This window comes from Aquila chrysaetos, chromosome 5 (genome assembly GCF_900496995.4).
Source record: "Aquila chrysaetos chrysaetos chromosome 5, bAquChr1.4, whole genome shotgun sequence".
Taxonomy (NCBI): domain Eukaryota; kingdom Metazoa; phylum Chordata; class Aves; order Accipitriformes; family Accipitridae; genus Aquila; species Aquila chrysaetos.
Genome location: NC_044008.1, coordinates 63,603,817 through 63,622,365, shown reverse-complemented (window position 1 = coordinate 63,622,365; position 18,549 = coordinate 63,603,817). Strand labels below are relative to the sequence as shown.

At 45.2% G+C, this 18,549-nt stretch overlaps 1 protein-coding gene across 3 annotated transcripts in view; it reads right to left on the bottom strand.

Moving 5' to 3' along the window:
* The window catches only part of DNAH9 (dynein axonemal heavy chain 9), a 210,907-nt gene that overhangs the window by 8,814 nt on the left and 183,544 nt on the right, over positions 1–18,549 (bottom strand). For all 3 annotated transcript variants that reach the window (XM_041123817.1, XM_030015630.1, XM_030015631.1), the window contains 5 exons: positions 15,305–15,532; positions 11,332–11,523; positions 10,644–10,835; positions 9,700–9,870; positions 6,975–7,157 (listed from right to left, as the gene is read on the bottom strand). In XM_041123817.1, coding sequence (XP_040979751.1) covers positions 6,975–7,157; positions 9,700–9,870; positions 10,644–10,835; positions 11,332–11,523; positions 15,305–15,532 — 966 coding nt within the window. The remainder of the gene's footprint in view (positions 1–6,974; positions 7,158–9,699; positions 9,871–10,643; positions 10,836–11,331; positions 11,524–15,304; positions 15,533–18,549) is intronic.

The following is an 18,549-nucleotide window of genomic DNA, read 5'->3' as shown; positions in this document are numbered from 1 at the left end:
CCAGCAAACTGTTTAGCATCAGAGATGAGAAAGAGACCAACTGGATCTTCTCTGAGACCCTGCAGATACAAGAGGAGCCTCAACTCCCAACAGTATCGAAGGAAGGCAGGCAGAGTCTGTACCTATCTGCTTGGGAAAGGGAGACTCCCATGATGGTAAAGGCTGGAAGTTGTGACTTCCAGCCACAGGAACAAGGCTTCTGTTCCCCCTGCAGCTTTGCAGCTACAGAACAGGTTCGGTGCCCAGCTAGGAGATGAGAGGTTGGGAACTCTGTCCATCAAAGCATCCATGCTAATGGAGCCCAAGTCATGCAGGAGCACGGGAGAGAACAGTAAGCGACAGTAGTAGGTGACTCCCTGCTGCAGAGGACAGAGGCCCCCATCTACCTGTCTTGCTGTCTGGGGACATTTACTGCATGCCGGGAGCTTGGACCCAGGACACAGTGGAAAGACTGCTGAGGTTTGTCCAGCCCTCAGACTATTATCCCCTTACACTTTTCCACAGGACCACCAATGATACCCAAAGATGCATGTGTTGCCATTCAGAGGGACCTGAACAGGCTGGAGAATTGAGCTGAGAGGAACCTCATAAAGTTCAACAGAGGGAAATGCCACATCTTGCACCTGAGGAGGAATAATCCCATGCACCAGTACACACCGGGGACCAACTGCCTGGAAAGCAGTTGCAGGAAAGGACCTGGGAGTCCTGGTGGACAAGCAGCTGACCACAAGTCAGCAATGTGCTCCTGCAGCAAAGGCGGCCACCAGTGTCCTGGGCTGCATCAGGAGGAGCATTGCCAGCAGGTTAATGGCAGCACTCTGCTCAGCACTGGTGAGGCCCCGTCTGGCATGCTGGGTCCAGTGCTGGGATTATTCAGCCTCAAGAGGAGATGGCTCAGGGGGGTTCTTTTCAATATCTATAAATACCTGATGGTAGGAAGTAAAGAAGATGGAGTCAGACACTTGTCAGTGGTGTCAAGTGGCAGGACAAGAGGCAATGGGAACAACTTGAAATACGGGATATTATATTGAAATACAAGTACAAACTTTTTTACTGGGAGGGTGGTTGAACACTGGAACAGGTTACCCAGAGAGGCTGTGGAGTCTCAATCCTTGGAAGTTTTCAAAACCCAACAGGGCATGGTCCTAGGCAGCCTGCTCTACCTGACCCTGCTTTAAGCATGGGGTTGGACTAGATAATCTCCAGAACAACTAATCTGTGATTCTGTGACACTCAAGACAAGCAGTCTGCAAAGACAAAGACTTGCAAATGCAGGCTCAGCTTCTACCGGTACATAATGCCCTTCACAATTTAAATCTTTTCATGCCCCATGCTGAGCTAGAGGGGTACAACACACCATGGCAGTTTGGAGAATTATAGTTAATGTTGATCACTGGTTTCCATTATAAATACTTTTGTCCCCTTATCATTTTGCCAAAATTTATCTGACTTACAATTTCTCTTTGCCTCAGGCTGAGCGTTTTTGGAAAGATTAACTGAAATCAGTTGAGCCATTGCTGAGAACAAGGGTGAGGGAATTGGGTCAGTCTATTCACATTAAAAAATTCCAACTGTTCTTTCACAGGACTTCAATGCCTCCAGCCATGAGGTCAGCAGAGGTGCCCTTTACTAAGGCCACAAAAATCTATGAAGCTTTAGCAAAAGTTGAAATCCGCTTAAAGCAGCCCCAACACAGGTTTAGCAATGCTTGTCAGAGTGCAATAGTTAAAATTCTTTGCAGTTTATTCCTATGCTGACCATGCCCCGCAGAGCTCTGATCTGCATATCACACTGACAGGCTACAGTAGGACAAGATCACAAGTAGACACCCAACCAGACCATGGGAGAACAGCAGAAAGTGCCTTTGTTGATGGGCCATACTGCATCTGGCACTAACAAGCAGAAGCAGGCTCAGTGCTGAGTGATCAAGACGTAGGCCAAACAAGTATGCTGGCACTCTTAGGTTAGCAAGCATTTCCTCAAAGGAAGTACACTGCAAAGAGACCAGAGACTCCCGAGCTTGGAAGACAACTCGTCATCAGAACAGAAATCCTCTGAGATAACCACGCTGTTGCAAATGCAACACTCGAAGCTGCTGGATGACAGCTTAAACAAAGGGCTTGAATGCACATCTGCCCCATACACTGTGTCTTATCAAAGGGAGGAAGCATGTCAGCTGAATTGAAGCACTGGAAATGTCCACTCTAGCACTTCTGGCTTTTTAGCACTTGACTTACAACCCTTATCTTTTTTTTTTTCCCTTTCTTTTTTTTTTGGTCCTGTGAAAGTTTCTAAGCATCCACGATAAAATTAATTTTGTCTGGCAATAAGCAAGGGCAGTATTTCAAGGGGATGTGTCTCCCCAGCACCCACCAATTCAAATCGGAGCTGAGAGCACTTTTGTACTGCCCCCATGCCTGGAAGCCTCTGCAGCCCTGGAATCTCTTTTCAGAGTTGCCCCCCTCAGAGATCTGTGGTTTACTATGCAGCAATCCCCTCCCTGGGAAATGTTCATCTCTCAACAGGATGGACTGGTACAAGGCACTATTAAACCTCTGCTCTAAAGATGACTTGTTAAAAGTAGTAAGCTTTTAAAGGCAGCAAGCATCTGAACCTGCTGGGTTTCCCCATGGAGAACAGATTTCTGGTGGATAGAGAAAATCATGTGTACAAAGGTTTTAAGATGGTCTTTGTTTTAACATTCTTGTAGCTAAAAGCAACAAATAAGGTTAAATGAAAAGGTAGAAGCAGGACTATCTGCAGTTAGTCCTAAAGCATGAAGAACAACTGTAACCACCTTTCAAAATACACATCACCTTCTGTCAGTTCATGTGAGCAGGAACCAGGTAAGTCTCTGCCAGTAAATCATCTCATTATTTCTATTCAATGATTTGACATTTGTAAGGAATCTCAAAATGATGTGTTACCGAGTAAAAGGTCTTTAAAGTCCTGGGTAATTCCAAGTACAAGGGTCAAACTCAAATGAGACATGTCTCATTTTGGTATTTGCCATGAAGTGGCAAAGAAATACAAAGGCAGTGCATGCCCTGTGTATTTCCTCTTAGGCATCTGAGCTGTTTCACTTTAAGTATAACACACTTTAAGACAATTTGCTGACCCACAGTTAAAGGTCACACAACAGAAAAGCATAGGGGGTCTAATCAGAGGGGCTGGTGATGAGCTTCACAGGGCTGTCAAAATGATTTGACCTCATCAGGGGGCAGTTTCCATGGCTCTGTTATTTAATAACTTCTGTTGGCGCACAAACTTTGAAGTACCATTGTGGTTGCTTGTGCATTCATATCCCACGGGTCATCGTCTCCCAACTCAGGAGAACTAAGACACTGAGAGGACCTACTCAATAGGCTGGCCTCTAGCTAAAGCCATGGCAAAACCATGCAGGAAGAAAAAAAAGTCTGAGGGGCAAAGTACTGTGCTGGTCCCAGCAGGACACTGAGAACCACAGGGCCTTCTAATAGTGACAGTCAGAAGTATTTTGCACTCCTGGAAATGTTTTAAAGCAGTAAAAAATATTGCAAAATGTGTGCAAGCAGTCAAATTGATTTAAAGACATAGCCCTCATGATCATATATCCTGTCTAGTTTTACTTTCAGGAAACAAATGAATTAGCAAATGTAATTCTCAGGAAGGCTTAAAGAAAAGCAATTTTTAAAGCCTGCGCACTCAAGCATACTTGTTGGAATCTCCTGTGAGGGTTCAAAGCATCTATAGCAGCTATCTCATATAGTTGTCCAAACACAATTATGCATAAATTTGCATTTCAGATGCTGAATACTAAAGTGCATCAGGAATGATTCAAGTTGCTTTTTTTTTTCCAAAACGCTGGGAGTAATTTTCATTAAAGACACCCTTGAAGGAAATCTTAATCAGCCTGCAGACATTCCCTCAAGATGAGCAGACTATTGTCACAAATTGTTTTCTCAGTTAAGGTTATTTTCACTTGATACAGTGAAATACCCAGCTAGCCTTACAAAATTTGGTCTTACTTCATTCTTTTATAATATTTATTATCCTCATTTTGGAGGCTTATCCTTCACTGAAGTTGCAAAATAGAATATCTGCTTGGAAAAATTACACTGGGTACAACATTAACATGCAAGTGTTTCAGCCCAGCCTCTGGTCTCACCGAAGTCATCCAGAACAAAGGGCTTTGAAATGCAACATGCCAGTTATTTTTGATGGCTACCAGTCTATTGCAATTTCTCTTCCTCTTAATGGGATGTCTCCTATTTTTGGACCAAACAATCACTTTCTGCTACAAAGACACAATGAATTATTCAAAAAATTCAAATTAGGCGTGACATTTCTAAATCGCCTTCTTTTAAGCAGATAGTCAGTTAAAAACAATAAGACTTGCTTCCCCTGTGTTTTATTTATTCTCTTCTGAGATCTGTGGTTCCTGTTATGTAAACTCTCCTCCTCTGAGTGCTGTCAGTAAAGATCCCCAATCCCAGAGATTAACAAGCATTAACAGCTCTCATAGGAGCTGCTCTCAGAAGGAACAATTAAAGAATGATTTCTCTCCCAAACTGAGTGTGAGACCTAGCTGTCAAGTCAGGACAGTGACACTGCCTACAGAAAGAGTCAACAGCAGGGCCAGGCATCCCCTGGCCATTATATGGTACCCAAGGCACGGGAGGGGCCTGTTGGGGGATGCTGGGCAGCGGCACAGGTCACGCACAATGTCTAACTCAGCTCTGCAGGGACCCACATGTAATCCTTGCTTGCAGGCACGGAAGTATTGCCCACTGGTGGTATCTCAGACCCTTCAAATTTGCCTCTTCAGCATACACAAGATGAAGAAATGCTAACACAAATAGATACTGCTACTCATCTGCTCTTCAGTAGTCCTTAAGTCCTGGCCCTGTGGTGTCTCAGAATCACACCGTAGGTACTGAGGGTGTTGGGACCAACCTATGTAGTTATTAGAGGTGCCTTTTCTGCAGATACCATCTCACTTCCCTGCTGTGATTTGTGGCAGGGTTTTAGGGAGAAATTTTCACCCTCTATTATTGCCTGATTTCTGTGGTTTATTTTGTCTGTGGTTTATTTAAGCCCATGCATCCACTCATTCCCCCTACCGATATTAAATAGCTTATTCTTCTCCACATTAAATCTAATTGCTACACATTGTCCCAGTTACAATTATATCTTGTTTGGTGCTCCAGCACTGAAACATTAAATCACTTCTGTTTACCTGTCTCAGGAAACAGAATTTTCAATTCTATTGCCTTATGCTAGAAAATAAAGGAAATCTGTTTATAATAATTGACTACATAAATACCAGCCTCTTTTAAAATTGATTGTATGTACTGGACCACCACGAAGTGTATATGATATGTCTCTCTCTTTAATCAAGACAATAGCATCAGCAGTGAATGCAATGCAGAAATGTCAAGAGCTAGCATGGACCCAAGCTGCTGGGTTCACAGTTTACAGCACAACGCAGCTGGGATTTAAAAGCAGCCTAGTCCTATCCCTGCAGAGCAGCAGCTACCTAAAATCCCAGAGCCAACCCTAGCACCTCTGCATGCACGCTGCAGATATGTCCTTTGAAGATTGCTCTTCAAAGCTGCCCTCAGAAGAGGGTTGAGATTGTCATTCAATCTCAAGACAGGTCCTCCTTGCTCACCTGTCAGCTCTTTCTAATAATGGGGTCATATAAAGTAGTTGCAGTTCCTTCAAGTGTGATAGTTCCCATGCTATGTAAAGTATTTCTGTGAGCTGAGCGTTTGGCAAAATGGGATGACAACCTGCCACTCAGGAAATGATGGAGTATGGAACGACCAGCAACTGATGTCCTTAATTGCTGCCTCACACCACGAAATCATCCAGGGAGCAACTTTGTGTCCATGATGCAGGGAAGGCATCGGGCTAGTGTTGAAGGCACCAGCTTTGCGCTGCAAGCTCCAGGCAGCATTCCTCTGCTACACTTTGGCCTTTCCAATGGGTGTACAGCACTTGGCTGTGGTCAAGAGTCTTTTGGGATGACATGGTGAAGGAGAAGTGTTGCTACAGGGCACCAGGGCTGGCTAGGCAGGTCCTCACTCACTTGCAGTCTGATCTATGCTGGTTTATCCCCTAATGCGCAGTCAGTAGCCTTTTATATTTTGTCCCACCAACTGCCTGGGAGGGGATTCAGCAGAAGACTGCCCCTACCAGTGGATGCAGCCTCAGAGCACAGCTCTCTTGCACATCCTGCTGAACCCAGAAATTTGCATCCTACCTGGTGTGTCCTGCCAGCCTCAGAGCTCCTCACTGTTTTCCATAAGCAAGGGCCAAAGCCACCACCCAGAAAGACACAGACATCACCTTCCTGGAGCAGAGTCTAGTTTCTTACCAGTGTGGAGAAGCAACTGTGGGTGGAGCGATCATGGACAGTATCTCCATAGGGAAGGTCTGCTCCTGATCCTCTTCCATTAGCAAATGACTCATACCGAGCAAGGGAAATTGTTATCTCTTTCAAAACTCTTGAGTTTTTAGGCTGTTTCTCTTATAGCCCTGAACATTTTGTGTCCTTACACATGACCAATCCTTCCTTTGATTTCAGCTCAGCTTGTGCCTTTAATGACACTTTGTTACAAGTTCCCCCCAGTACCTGGGCATTTTGTGAAAAGGTGTGATTTTTTGGCTTACCTTTAAATAGGCCACATCTCAATTTCTGAGTGACCTATTGCTGCTGTGCTACAATAGCGAGTGGACAGAAGTGCCTGGCCTCTGTTCCCAAAAAGCAGTCATTGCTATGTGTATCTTTAACCTCTCCCAGTGCCTGCACTCATGGCCTGCAGACAACTGCCATCTGAAATCCATCTGTGAACGCTTCCCCATGGAGTCCAGTTGGTTTTGCAGAGAGCAGTGCTGAATACAGAGTGTGACCCCTTTTATTCCCTGAACACCTTTTCCATTCATCGAGATTCTACCACGCTGTGCTCGCCAGCACCCAGAGCTCCTACCTTCAGCCCCAGATCCAGTTCCTTGAGAGAGCGCTTTATTTCATTGGTGAGGGTGTTCATGCGCTCACATTCCTGGAAGGCAACAACAACGTACGGCGTCCTCTCCTCCACCTTTGCCATCAGTTCTGCAATGTTAAACTCATCCATCAATTTCTCTAACATCTCTTCCAGAAGAGCTTTCACCTGTGTGCCGAAGGGAAAAGAGAGAGGGATGTTAGTGAATGACCCACTGAGCTTCCTCAGCTGACAGCTGCCTGAATGCTGTATGAAAACTCCATCTGCCACTTAGTGTCTCTGAAACAATCAGTGTCAGCTGCACTGGGCATGGCACCTTTCAAAGAGCTTGTCCCATCCTATTAAAATTCAAATGCTTACAAAAGTTAATGTCAGATGAGAAGCTTTCAAAATGATGGTTTCAAAATGTCACTGACATGTAGCGGTCTCCTCTCTTCTTGGGTCTCAAGCCTGTATTCTTACTTCTCCTAAGGTCAGATTCAATGCAGGAAGACGGGTGGGGCTATAGCCTCAGCTGAGCCTCAGGACAACTGAGCTTATGAAGTGGGTTTCTGTGGTGTATTGATAGAGAGGTGATTATACAAAATTTAATTTCAAGTTGAATTTAGCATTCTGAACTAATAGAGCCATGGAAGAAAAGCGCAATGAAACAAAATTATTTTCTGGTCACCATCACAGCTTGATTTGGAAACAGTGCTTTGTATCTCTAAATACTAAACAGGGAAAACTCCAATGCAACAGGATGTCTAGTATCTAAAAAATAAATAAAACCAACAAAAACCTGTCTGGTTGACACTGAGGCATGAAGCCCCTAATCTTCATGGGATCAGGTCTACCTCTTAGGTTTATGTGGACCGTTAGGCAGCTTGGTATGGAAGTCTCTCACACAGTGCTTTTCTTCTGTTCTAGAATCTGAGCAAGACTTCTGCTTCTTGGGGATTTTTCAGGAATGCATAACGCACAGTTACAATTCCATGATCTGATGTGCAAAACCTGGCGTGTGGGTGCCAGTGACAGCCACCAGCCAGTGGCAAAGGCAGCCCAGGGTAATTTTATTGCCATGCCCACTGATGTTCATATTTTGGACTCTGTGCTCCAATTTCCTCTCATTGCTGCTCCTCCAAACCCTTCACACTCACGCCAGACATTACGAAGAGGTGATGATGTGTAGGCTGTTATTGCAACCAGCTAGGTGGCTAAAGCTAAAGCTCGGCTGGAAAAGCTCTTCAGCTGCACCTCAGGTGCAGTATAGAAATATCATCTAATCTGAAATTCCCCTGCAAATCCCTTTGGCTGTGATTTTTTCACAACAATTACAGCTCGTTTTCTGTAATGTGGCCTCAGAAACCTGTGCGAGTAACTGGAGTTGTCAGAGCCTCAGGAAAATGATGGGCTCGCAGTTTCCCTGCAAGCTCCCTAAAACCGCCTCAGCCAAACCAGGGGCTGGAAATCCTCAAATGGAGGAGCTAAGAGGCAACTCTTAACTCACTCTTATTCAAGGACCAAGTGAAAGGGATACAGCCAGTGCCAGTTATAGCTCAGATAATGCGAGAGATCACCTCCAGAAGAAATCAACTGTGGGAGCATCCCCCTCAGCACAACGCGGTGCAGTGGGGCCACACTCAGGTTGCTTTCAGGCAGCTTTTCTTCTCAGAGAGATCACGAAAGCCATGAGGATTTCTGTGCTCCTGTGACAGTCTTCTTGACTGTCACCAGGAGTCTGCAGGGCAGCCATGCCCTGTGATACCACTGCTGGATCACTCACTGATACTTTTGCTTCTCTGGCCAAGGAGTTTAATTGTATTTCAATAGCAAAAGGACTGGGAGGGGAAAAGAAGTAGTCACATTTGCTATCTTTGAGCATCTCCTTTGGCTTTGCTACCTCTGGATTACTCTCCTCACCTCACATTCCAGTATGAACTGAAAATTGAACATGCTGAGCACTTCTAAGAGCCCCTTAGGTGCAGGTAGTAAGTTGCCCAGCTCCACACCAAGCCAAAGGAAGCATGTGTGAAACCACAGACTTCATAGAAGCTTTCTATTAGCCATTCATTAATTTGCAAAGCTTGAAACACAGAGCTGGGACCTTAAGACTGCAGAAATAAAAAACTGAGCAAGTGTTGGCTGGTTTCAGATCCTGTTAGGAACACTTGGGCCAGATTTTAATGAGCTGTGAGTTTCAAGAGGAAGGGCTGAGATCAGCCCGGTACATAGGCATAGCAAAGGAGTTCAGGTGGAACTGAATTACAAGGAATTACAAGGCCCCTGAGAGCTCTGGAGCAGGGTGGGACCTGATGACAGCAGTAAGAGGTGGGATGAGCTCTGGGTGGCACATTGTACCTGCAGAAGGTGCGCTCAGGGAGCCCATTCATATGCCAGTCACAGGATGGTGCACAGGGACCGGTGGCTCAGAGACAGTGGAGGTCACAGTAGGTTTATTTGCAACGTCTTCACAGGATGATAATGAAGGCACTGCAGTTCAGGGGGTAATTAAAAGCCACTGTCCTATTACTGACAATACTCCAATTACATCCCACCATGGTGATGTTCTGCATAATATGAGGCTAGCAGTTTTAGACACTCGGTTTGTATCCAGCAAAGGCAGAACACATTATAATAAGCAGTTGTAAGACAAACCTGAGGTAGACAGGACTACTTATCAATGAGACAGGTATCAAAATTCAGCAGCTTCTTCCTCTACCACTCTCACCGTTTCTTCCCTGGTCACCACTCCTCCTTCGCCCACGCTGTTGTCCCAGGGCTGCAACTCCAACACAATGCGAAACAGCTTCTCTGAGGTCTGGGTAAGGAAGCCAATCTCAGCATTGGGATGGAGGCCATACAGATAAGGAGACTCTGGAGGCAAGGCATCATCTATGTACTGTACAGAGAAATTCAGGTTCAGGTTAGATAGTCTCCAGGGCACTTTGCCTGCAGAGTTCACGGTGCTGGAATTATCACCCATCCAAGTAAGTAAGCCCAGGCTGATATAACTCTGCTTGTGGCTGAAACACCAGCAAACTGACGGGAGAAAGGAGTGTACAATTGTTTACAGAACTGCTTCTACTCCTACTGTGAAAATTTAGTAATTGCTAAAGTTTGGCTTCGCTACATATCTCAGGCCTGGACCTTCTCTAGCAATTATCCACTGTGCATTTCAGCATCAATATCCTGAAACCTCTTGTGGGAATTTAGCTTCCAGTAGTTAAGTTTTATGAACAAAAACAGCCTAATATGCCTATCTCTGCTACCGCATTTGTGTACAAAGAACAGATGAGATCAGTAAGTAGATCAACAAGACCCTTCAGTGTTTCTCATTGAAACTGATGATAAACGGAGCTTGAAAGGGCCATTTTAGCAAACAGTATGTGGATGTAATTTTCCAGGAGCCCCGCTCAAGTCTCAAGAACCAATACAGTTGTTCTATTCATGCATGAACAGAATGAGCCCGTGATGAAGTAGCAAATTACCATTAGACTTGGTTCATCCAAGGGAATGCTGAAACATCTACAGAAACAGAACATAATAGGAAATAATAGGAGGTGTGTTGAAACACCACAATCCTATTCACTGCCTCCTAAGACAGATTATAAGGCAGTTTTGGAAGACATTACATTTATGTGTATAAATAATGCCAGAAAACAAAGAGCTTACCTGATGATAGCCATTATAGTCCATATTCCCTGGTAGGGGGAATCCTGGAGCAAGGAGGAGTTCTCCTTCCAGCATTTCTGGCTTAATAAATTCTTCCAGATAGGTTTTGCAAAGCCGCCTGTCCCAGTCATCTGTAATGTGACCTCCGTACATAATCTCACCAAAGAGGTAGCGTAAATCATCATATGGGACCTGAAGAATGAACCAGGAGGGCATGAAGGAGTTCAGACAGCCAGAGCTCCACCAGCCGTGTCGTTGAGCTGCAGGCTACAGTACTAAGCACTGATCTGCACAGTGGGTGCTTCCACTTCACTATTTCAGTTTTCTGAGTAAACAAACATTAGGTAGTAGTTAAATCCTGTCCAAGGAAAACTGGATCACAGCATAGATTTCGTGCAGTTGCCCACTGAAAGGCAAATTTATTCTAAGCTCCATTAAACCAAAGACCACTACGTATTTTCAATGAATAAAGACCATAGGCACTATTTGCTATGATTTGTAAGCTGCTACAGATGTGAGTGGCACTGAAGCTTCCCACCTCACCACAAAGGTATACAGAACTGTGAAGTTATAAACACAAAGTTACCAAGGAAATGGCATTTAAGGAGACTTCCCAGGAGTTTCAGCACAAGCCAGTCCATCACTGGTGGTTAAAAGCCAACAAACAGCCCACCTTTGATTCACATACCTTTGAACTGGCATCCAGGTAATTATACAGCACGTTCACAGAGATAGTAAGGTCTCCAGTGTTAAAGGGGTAAGAACGGTTCCAGCCTTGGGGGCCAAACTTGCGCCTTTCTGCCACCACGGCATGGAAATAGCAGAGGGCAAAGAGGATGCTCTTGAACTCATTCTCCCGGGTGCACATCTCCAGGGTATCCTGCAATACAGGCAGAGAGGCAGGGCTGTGTAAGTCCACACTGCCCTCAGTCTCAGTGACTCTCAGGGCCTCACAAATACACTGGACTTTGGACAGGGGTGAATTGATTTGCCCAATCAGTTAATTTCTGCATAATATACACATTCGCTAATTTTCTAAATTAGTGGCTTTGCATTGCAAATTTACTGGCAAATTCTGATGCATATTTTCCGAATTAATAGTTTCTTTTCCAACTCAAGGTGGCTTTGCACAGGAACACATACTGACAGCCGAGAAGGGAAAGACATGTGCACTCACCCAATGCCCCATCACCTGCATGTGCCCCACATCCCACACCACACAGATGGAGAGAGGCACCACACAGGGCAAGTGTGCCAGCAGTGGGAGTGGGACTGTGTCCCTAAGCAAGGCTCCTGCTGAGGAGGACTGTGCCTGGAAGAACTAAAGTCCATCCTGCCCCTTGAGTACCAAAGGTTTCCTTGGGGCAGCATTTCTTTGAGCTGCAGGGCTGAAGTGGCAGGGAGTTATCCCAGAAAGGCTTTGCTCCCGCTGCTGTGAGCCTCTGCACAAAGCCAGCCCGGCCATGTGCTACAGCAGCGTATTCGCAGACTGCACAGTCTTGCTCAGCACTCCAAAGCAGGGATGCAAGAAACTGCTAAAAATCCAAGCAGGGGAGATCAAACACTTGCAAAAAAAATCTAATGCAGCCCTTTAAAGTCAGCACAGCAATGGGTGCTTCCTTACCCAACTTCCAGGTGATGCTTAAAGTTTGAAAATCTACAAATAGGCAGAATCGTGATATCGGAGGTGGAGGGGTGGGAGCCTGAGTCAGTCAATAAGAATGAACAAAGGGAACCGGTCTCTAAAGAACTCTTAACGGTGCTGGGAGTGCTGTCTCAGCAGGCAGGCACCAAGGGGAAGCCCGGGCAGCCATGCCTGTTCCCAGCAGCATGAACATCAATGTTACAGGAGCGGAGAACAGCAGAAGGGATGAAGGGCTGGAGCTGTGTGCATGGCATGAGGCTGAAGCTCAGCTCTCACGGGGGAAACTGAACCCCCTTTCTGTGGCTGAAGGCAGGTGGAGGCTTGCACAGCTCTGGCCCTCGCTCTGCGTTGGCAAGAGCAGTGTGGCTGGGCAGCGGATCCCCTGCCCCATGGTAGGAACCTGATGGGATCTCCCACAGCCAACAGTACAGATCTGCCCAGACCTGGGAGATGAACATGTTGGGAAGGGCTTGCCTGAACCTTCACCCACATCCCTGCAAACCCTCCGTGGGAATAGCATATCCAGGGTACGGTGGCTCTGACTTGCACAGCTGAGCAAGCAGCTGAGTAAGGAGGGAGTAGCTACACCAGCTCCTCCATCTTCCCTCCCCAGGGACAGCCCCTTGAAGTCCACTCTGCTATGTGACAAAGACTACAAAGTGACTTCCCTTCATTATCTTTATCTTAAAAAAATACAGTGTTATACCTCTAATCAGCTGGGGAGCATAACAGAGCTCAGGGTCTGTGCTGAAAAGGAGAAATCCATTACTCTGAAGTGTGCAAGATGTTGACTAACTGCCTAAGATGATCAAGAACATCCCAAACCCTGTTATCCCCTTGATTAGACAGCACTCTAAGCTCCCTTCATTATCAGCAACCTGATGAAGAACTGGTTCAAATATGTGCTGAACACCTCTCTCATTTTAGAAAACGTCCCTGGACTTCAAGGGGAGCTTGCCTGAATGAACACTGAGGAAGAATCCAGCTCAGTCTCATTCGGCCTCTCTATTTAGTTGTGCATTTTTCTTCAGCTACAAAGAACAATATTCCCCACACAGAATAATGGGCCTTCTTTGTAGCTTTCAGCTGAAAGCTAAATTTGAACATCCATTCTGTATGAAGCAGAGAAATGAGGTGTAAAGGGGCCCCACCCACTCGCTCCAGGATTTCTGATAAGAGATGTTTTATAATACTCCAGCAATTTAGAAAATGCTAATTACTATCTGATTGAAATGAACAGAGGCAGAATGAAAATGTTACTTGGGGTGAGGGTTCTCCCCTCCCTTGCTCTCCAGGACATTTCATGGAGTTCAAGATGATGAATGACAGTAGATAAAAATGGAATAATCTTCCCTGACTACTCGCATTAATCCTTGCATGGTGCTTCCCCGCCTCACCTGCTCAGCAATGTTAGCTCCTGCACTTGAGATTCCCTCCATACCAACATCTAAGTGCAAAAATGGTTGTGAACTGCCCCCATTTCTCTGCCCCGTGGACCAGTGCCTGGGGTCCACAACAGGCTGGGGTTGCTCTTGCCTAGTCCCAAATGACATGAGGCTGTATGGAGAGGTAAGAAAGCAGTCCTGTAATGTTTGCCCTATGTGTTCCTGGCACAGTCATCAGCAGAATGGAGAGGCCGTAGTAACTTCAGCACTAGTGATCCAAAAAGGCAGTCCGAGGGGTGAAAGTACCTTCAGGCCCTGCTGGTTGCTCTAGGTTTAACAGCCAGGGTCTTGCTGTGAGAGGTCAGTGTGCCAAGATAATGGCAATGTGTGAACGAAGGTAATGAGTGTTCAGGGCAGCAGAATGCAATGGTCTGTGTCTCTAGGAAAGGTATCATCATAAATGCGAGCGGTTAGCCCTTAGCCTTTTGTGTCATGCGGAAAACGGGGTCAGCAGAAGCACGGCTGCCTCCAGCAGTGAGACACGCCAGGCTCCAGCATGCCTCGACACACAGGCTGTTCCCTGGGGAGCCGCTGGCACTTGATCCATGCCCCGATGCTCTTGGCAACCTCCTGCCCTGCGGTGCCCAGAGCTGCCAAGTGAGGCCACAAAGCAGGCTCGTGTAATCACTGCATTATGACGACTCTAACATTGATCCACACCATCTGCAGCATCAAGAAAAGGATATTTCCCATCATTTCCACACACTTCACTTTTGTGTCCCCTGCACAAGAGACTCAGCTCCAGTTCCAGCAACAAAGAGTGGGGACGGTGCCTGCTGTAACAGGAGTGTGTGTATGTGGTCACCATGCAATAAAAGCGACAAGCAACCTGCCATTGGCTATTCTTCTTGTGGGCCAGCAATTCTCAAGATGGCCTACTTTTCACTCTTGTCTGGCAAAGCAAGTCCTCCCTGCAGGGAGATTTCAGCTCTAATTTGCAACACTTCTGATGTCAGCAAGGTTTTGAGCTGAATGGCCTTTGGGCACACACCACCAAGTCCCCCTACGCTGCTCTGAAGAGTGATGTGGGATGTGACCGCATCAGCAGTTCTGAACCTCTAACTCTGATCAAACAGAAGGGCAGAAAAGCAAGGTTTAACCTGCTTGCCTCTCCATGTCTTTGGGTGTTAGATGTAAAATGTCACTTGCCAGCCCAAAAAGGAGTTACATAGACACAGAAATCAAGTTGAAACATGACAAAAGTCTCCCAAATGCTGCATTCAGAAGTTTGATTCTGTAACAAAATAGCCTATCTAAGGATCATACATTGGTGAGAATATTATTAAACTGGCAGAAGTCTGGTATCCTGTGACCTTCTGCAAGAAAGATGCCTCTCAGGATTACCTGAGTCCTCTCTTGGGAAAATCAGTGCTTGGAAAAAGATCTGTGCCCAGCTCATGGAGAAGAGAGGAGGGGGTTGTTGGATCCAGAGACTACATGATGCAAAGGGACTCATACATCTCCTGCCTGGGAGCGGCAATGCCTACACACATCACACTCTACATGGGGCTCCAGCAGCTCCAAGCTGACCTGATGGCCAATTGCTGGTGCGAGCCCCGCTGCGGTCCTACCTGGTTGAAGTTATCGAGGGCTTTGTGCAGGTTTGCATGCATCCCAGTCGGGGCCTCGTTAGTGATTTTGATGGAGTTCTCCAGGATGCCCTGGGGAATGATGTGGCTGTCAGGGGAGGGTGCCGGCTCCGCACTAATGAAGACACGGAAATCCTGGTGGCTGCCCTCACTGTGCTGCTCCAGCTTCTTCTCCAGAGAACTCAGCCACTTGGCCACCAGGTGGATGTTCTGGCAGGGACAAAGGGGACAAGACTTTGTCAGTCCCCTTGCCATTTACACCCACGCTGAGCAGGCACCAAGTCCATCACAGCAATGAAAGGCACCTGCCAAGGCTCTAGAATTTGGTACTTGTCCCAGCAGTGCCTGTGTGCAATTCACAGCCCCAAATACTCAGTTACATCAAGTACACTTTTAAATTCAAAATAATCAATATAAATCACCAGCAATGAAGCAAGCTGCTATTGGGTTGTTTGGGTTCTCGGTGATGATACTCTCCTTCTTGTTACAGTAATATATGGCTGACGAAGTAGAGTTATTTCCCCAGATCTACCAAGCTCAAATGAAAATGTTCATTTTTAACAGAATAACAGTGAGGACCCTCAATATCAGCTACTGGGAAAAAAAAATCAAGCAGGTGGTTTTACAAAGACATTTAACATAAAATATTTATTTATTCACGCAACTAATTAGACATATCTCTCAGAAAATTAAGCAGTATTATGCAGACATGGTGAAATGGATGAAGAGAAGCCTCAGTTTTGCAGCTAGAGTCCTATACAGTGTTGCAGTTTCCAGGCAAGAAAACAGCTTTTTTCTAATATTCTGAATGGGGCAGGTCACACACAGCACGGATTCATAGGCTAAAACTACCCTCATTTTAAAGTTAGGTGTGTAATCCAAGCTGACTGTGTTAACAGGCACTCTGGAACGTGATTTATCCTATCCAAAGACAGGACAAGGAACTCACTAAACTTAAATTAAAAACAGCCACCAAAAAGATAAACTGCTTGGAGGTGGCAAGGAATTTACATAAAGGAACCATATTAGAGGCTTAGAATAAATATGTATCACCTATAAAAAGGACCAGAAAGGAGCTCTCATGGTAAAATAGCAGAGTAATGAAGACTATTAGGAGTAAAATGACATTCTTCAGAAAGTGGAAATTGTGTCCAAAAGAGAAAAACAGAAAACAGCACAAAATCCAGTCATGGTAAGGCCAAAAAATGTTTTAAGAAGCAATATTCTGAAAACCATAAAAACTAATAATAAAGCCTTTTCCAGAAACCAGAAACCTACTAGAGAGCCTATAAAACTAAAACATGATCAAGGTATACAGGGAGTGCCCAAGAAAGGCAAGGCCACTGCAAAACAGCTCGTATTTGCAGGAATATTCACTGCAGAGCTTGGGGAGGGTCTCACTGTTACGTCCTGTTTTACACGGTGGTATCACTCAAATGCTGAGGCTGAAGACACCTCTGGAGATCATCCATCCAATCCTCCTGCTCAAAGCAGGGTCGGCTAGAGCAGGTTGCTAACTGCATTCAGTTGGGTTTTTGGCTATCTATCTCCAAGGCTGAAGCCTCCACAACCTGTCTGGGTAACTTGTGCCAGTGTTCAACCATCCTCACAATAAAAAATAAAATTAAAATAAAATAAAATAATAATGTTTAAGGGAAATCTGTATTTGAATTTGTGCCCATTGCCTCTTGCTCTTTCATTGGGCACCACTATGAAGAGCCTGGCTCCATCCTCTGTACTCCACCTACCATGAGGTATTTAAACATCCCTCTAAGCCATTGCTTTTTGAGGTTAAATAATCCCAGGTCTCTCAGCCTCTCCTCATATGACAGATGCTCCAATCCCTTAATCATTGGAAAGACTCTTAGAGTGAAGCAGCAGATGAGTTTTTTGGAAAAACTGATAAACTAATAATAACAATTTACTAGGACCAGATGGTATCCACCCTAAAGAAACTCAGATATGGAAGTGCTGCATTACTCCTCGGTATGCACTAGGCAAACTGGCAGGTGCTCTAATAAACCATGAATTAACGCACAAACAGTATGAGTCAGAGAAAATCAGGAATCTAAAATTTCCAACCTATTTTAGATAGCTAATAGGGGGATATCCAAATCTGAGCTTGTCACGATAAACTCCTTTTGCAGTTGCTAGAAAGGTGAGCTCCAGCAGGCAGCTGACCACACCGGCTTCAGGCATTGCCCTGGATAGTGGAGTTGCCTTCATGGGCCAGTATATCTCCATGCTTGGATTTTCATCAGTATCAGCTATTTATCTTTCAGTTACCAGTATTATTGCAGGTAAGAGGGAAATATCATAGGCTACCAACCGGTTAAGACACAGGAAACAGGGGGTGGGAATCTACCCATGGAGTTTGAGCTGCTCACCATATTAAAAAACTACCTGAAAGAGCAAATGATTAGTGAGCTGACAAAATTAGTCATAAGACAAAGTAATTTCAAGTACTGAAAATAAAACCTGGTGGTAAAGAACTGCAAAAGCATGCCATCATTCTAAGCGACTGGCAATGATATGGCAGAAGAAATTCAGTGTTGATAGATGCAAAGTAATGCACACAGAAAAACAACCCTAGCTATAGATATAAACAATAATGGGTTCAGAATTAGCCATTACCACTCAGGGAAGAGATCCCAGAGTACTTACGGTTATTTCCTGCAAATAACAGTTCAATGCTTAATAATGTGAAAGCAATCAAATGTCAGCAAAAGAACAGAGAATAAAACTGCGAACATTATTATGTCACTCTGTAAACCAATGGTGGGCCTTCATCTTGAAAACAATACCCAGTTCTCACTTCTCTATCCCCAAAAGGATATAGCTTCCACACAAGGAGACACTAAACTAATATGGACTCGCCAGTTTGGGGAGAGAGGAGATCAGGGTGGAGGGGGTGAGTGAAGAACAAGAATGGAGGGATGAATAGAGCAGACTGCAAGTTTAAAAAGAGTAAGTGGAAGTACGTTTTCATACAACACATAACTAAACTGTGAATTTATTGTCTCAGGTTTCTGTGGAAGTTGAGAGAATTGCAGAATGAAGCTGAGCTTAGATCCATGGAAACATCACTGCACACTGGTAATGTTTATACATCCTTTCCCTCAGATTCTGAATGTGCCTTCTCACAGGCAGGGAGCTGGGCTGGCAACCCTTTGGTCTGCCCCAGTATGGTGCTTTTATAGACTGTTGCCACGTAGGAACATCAAGGC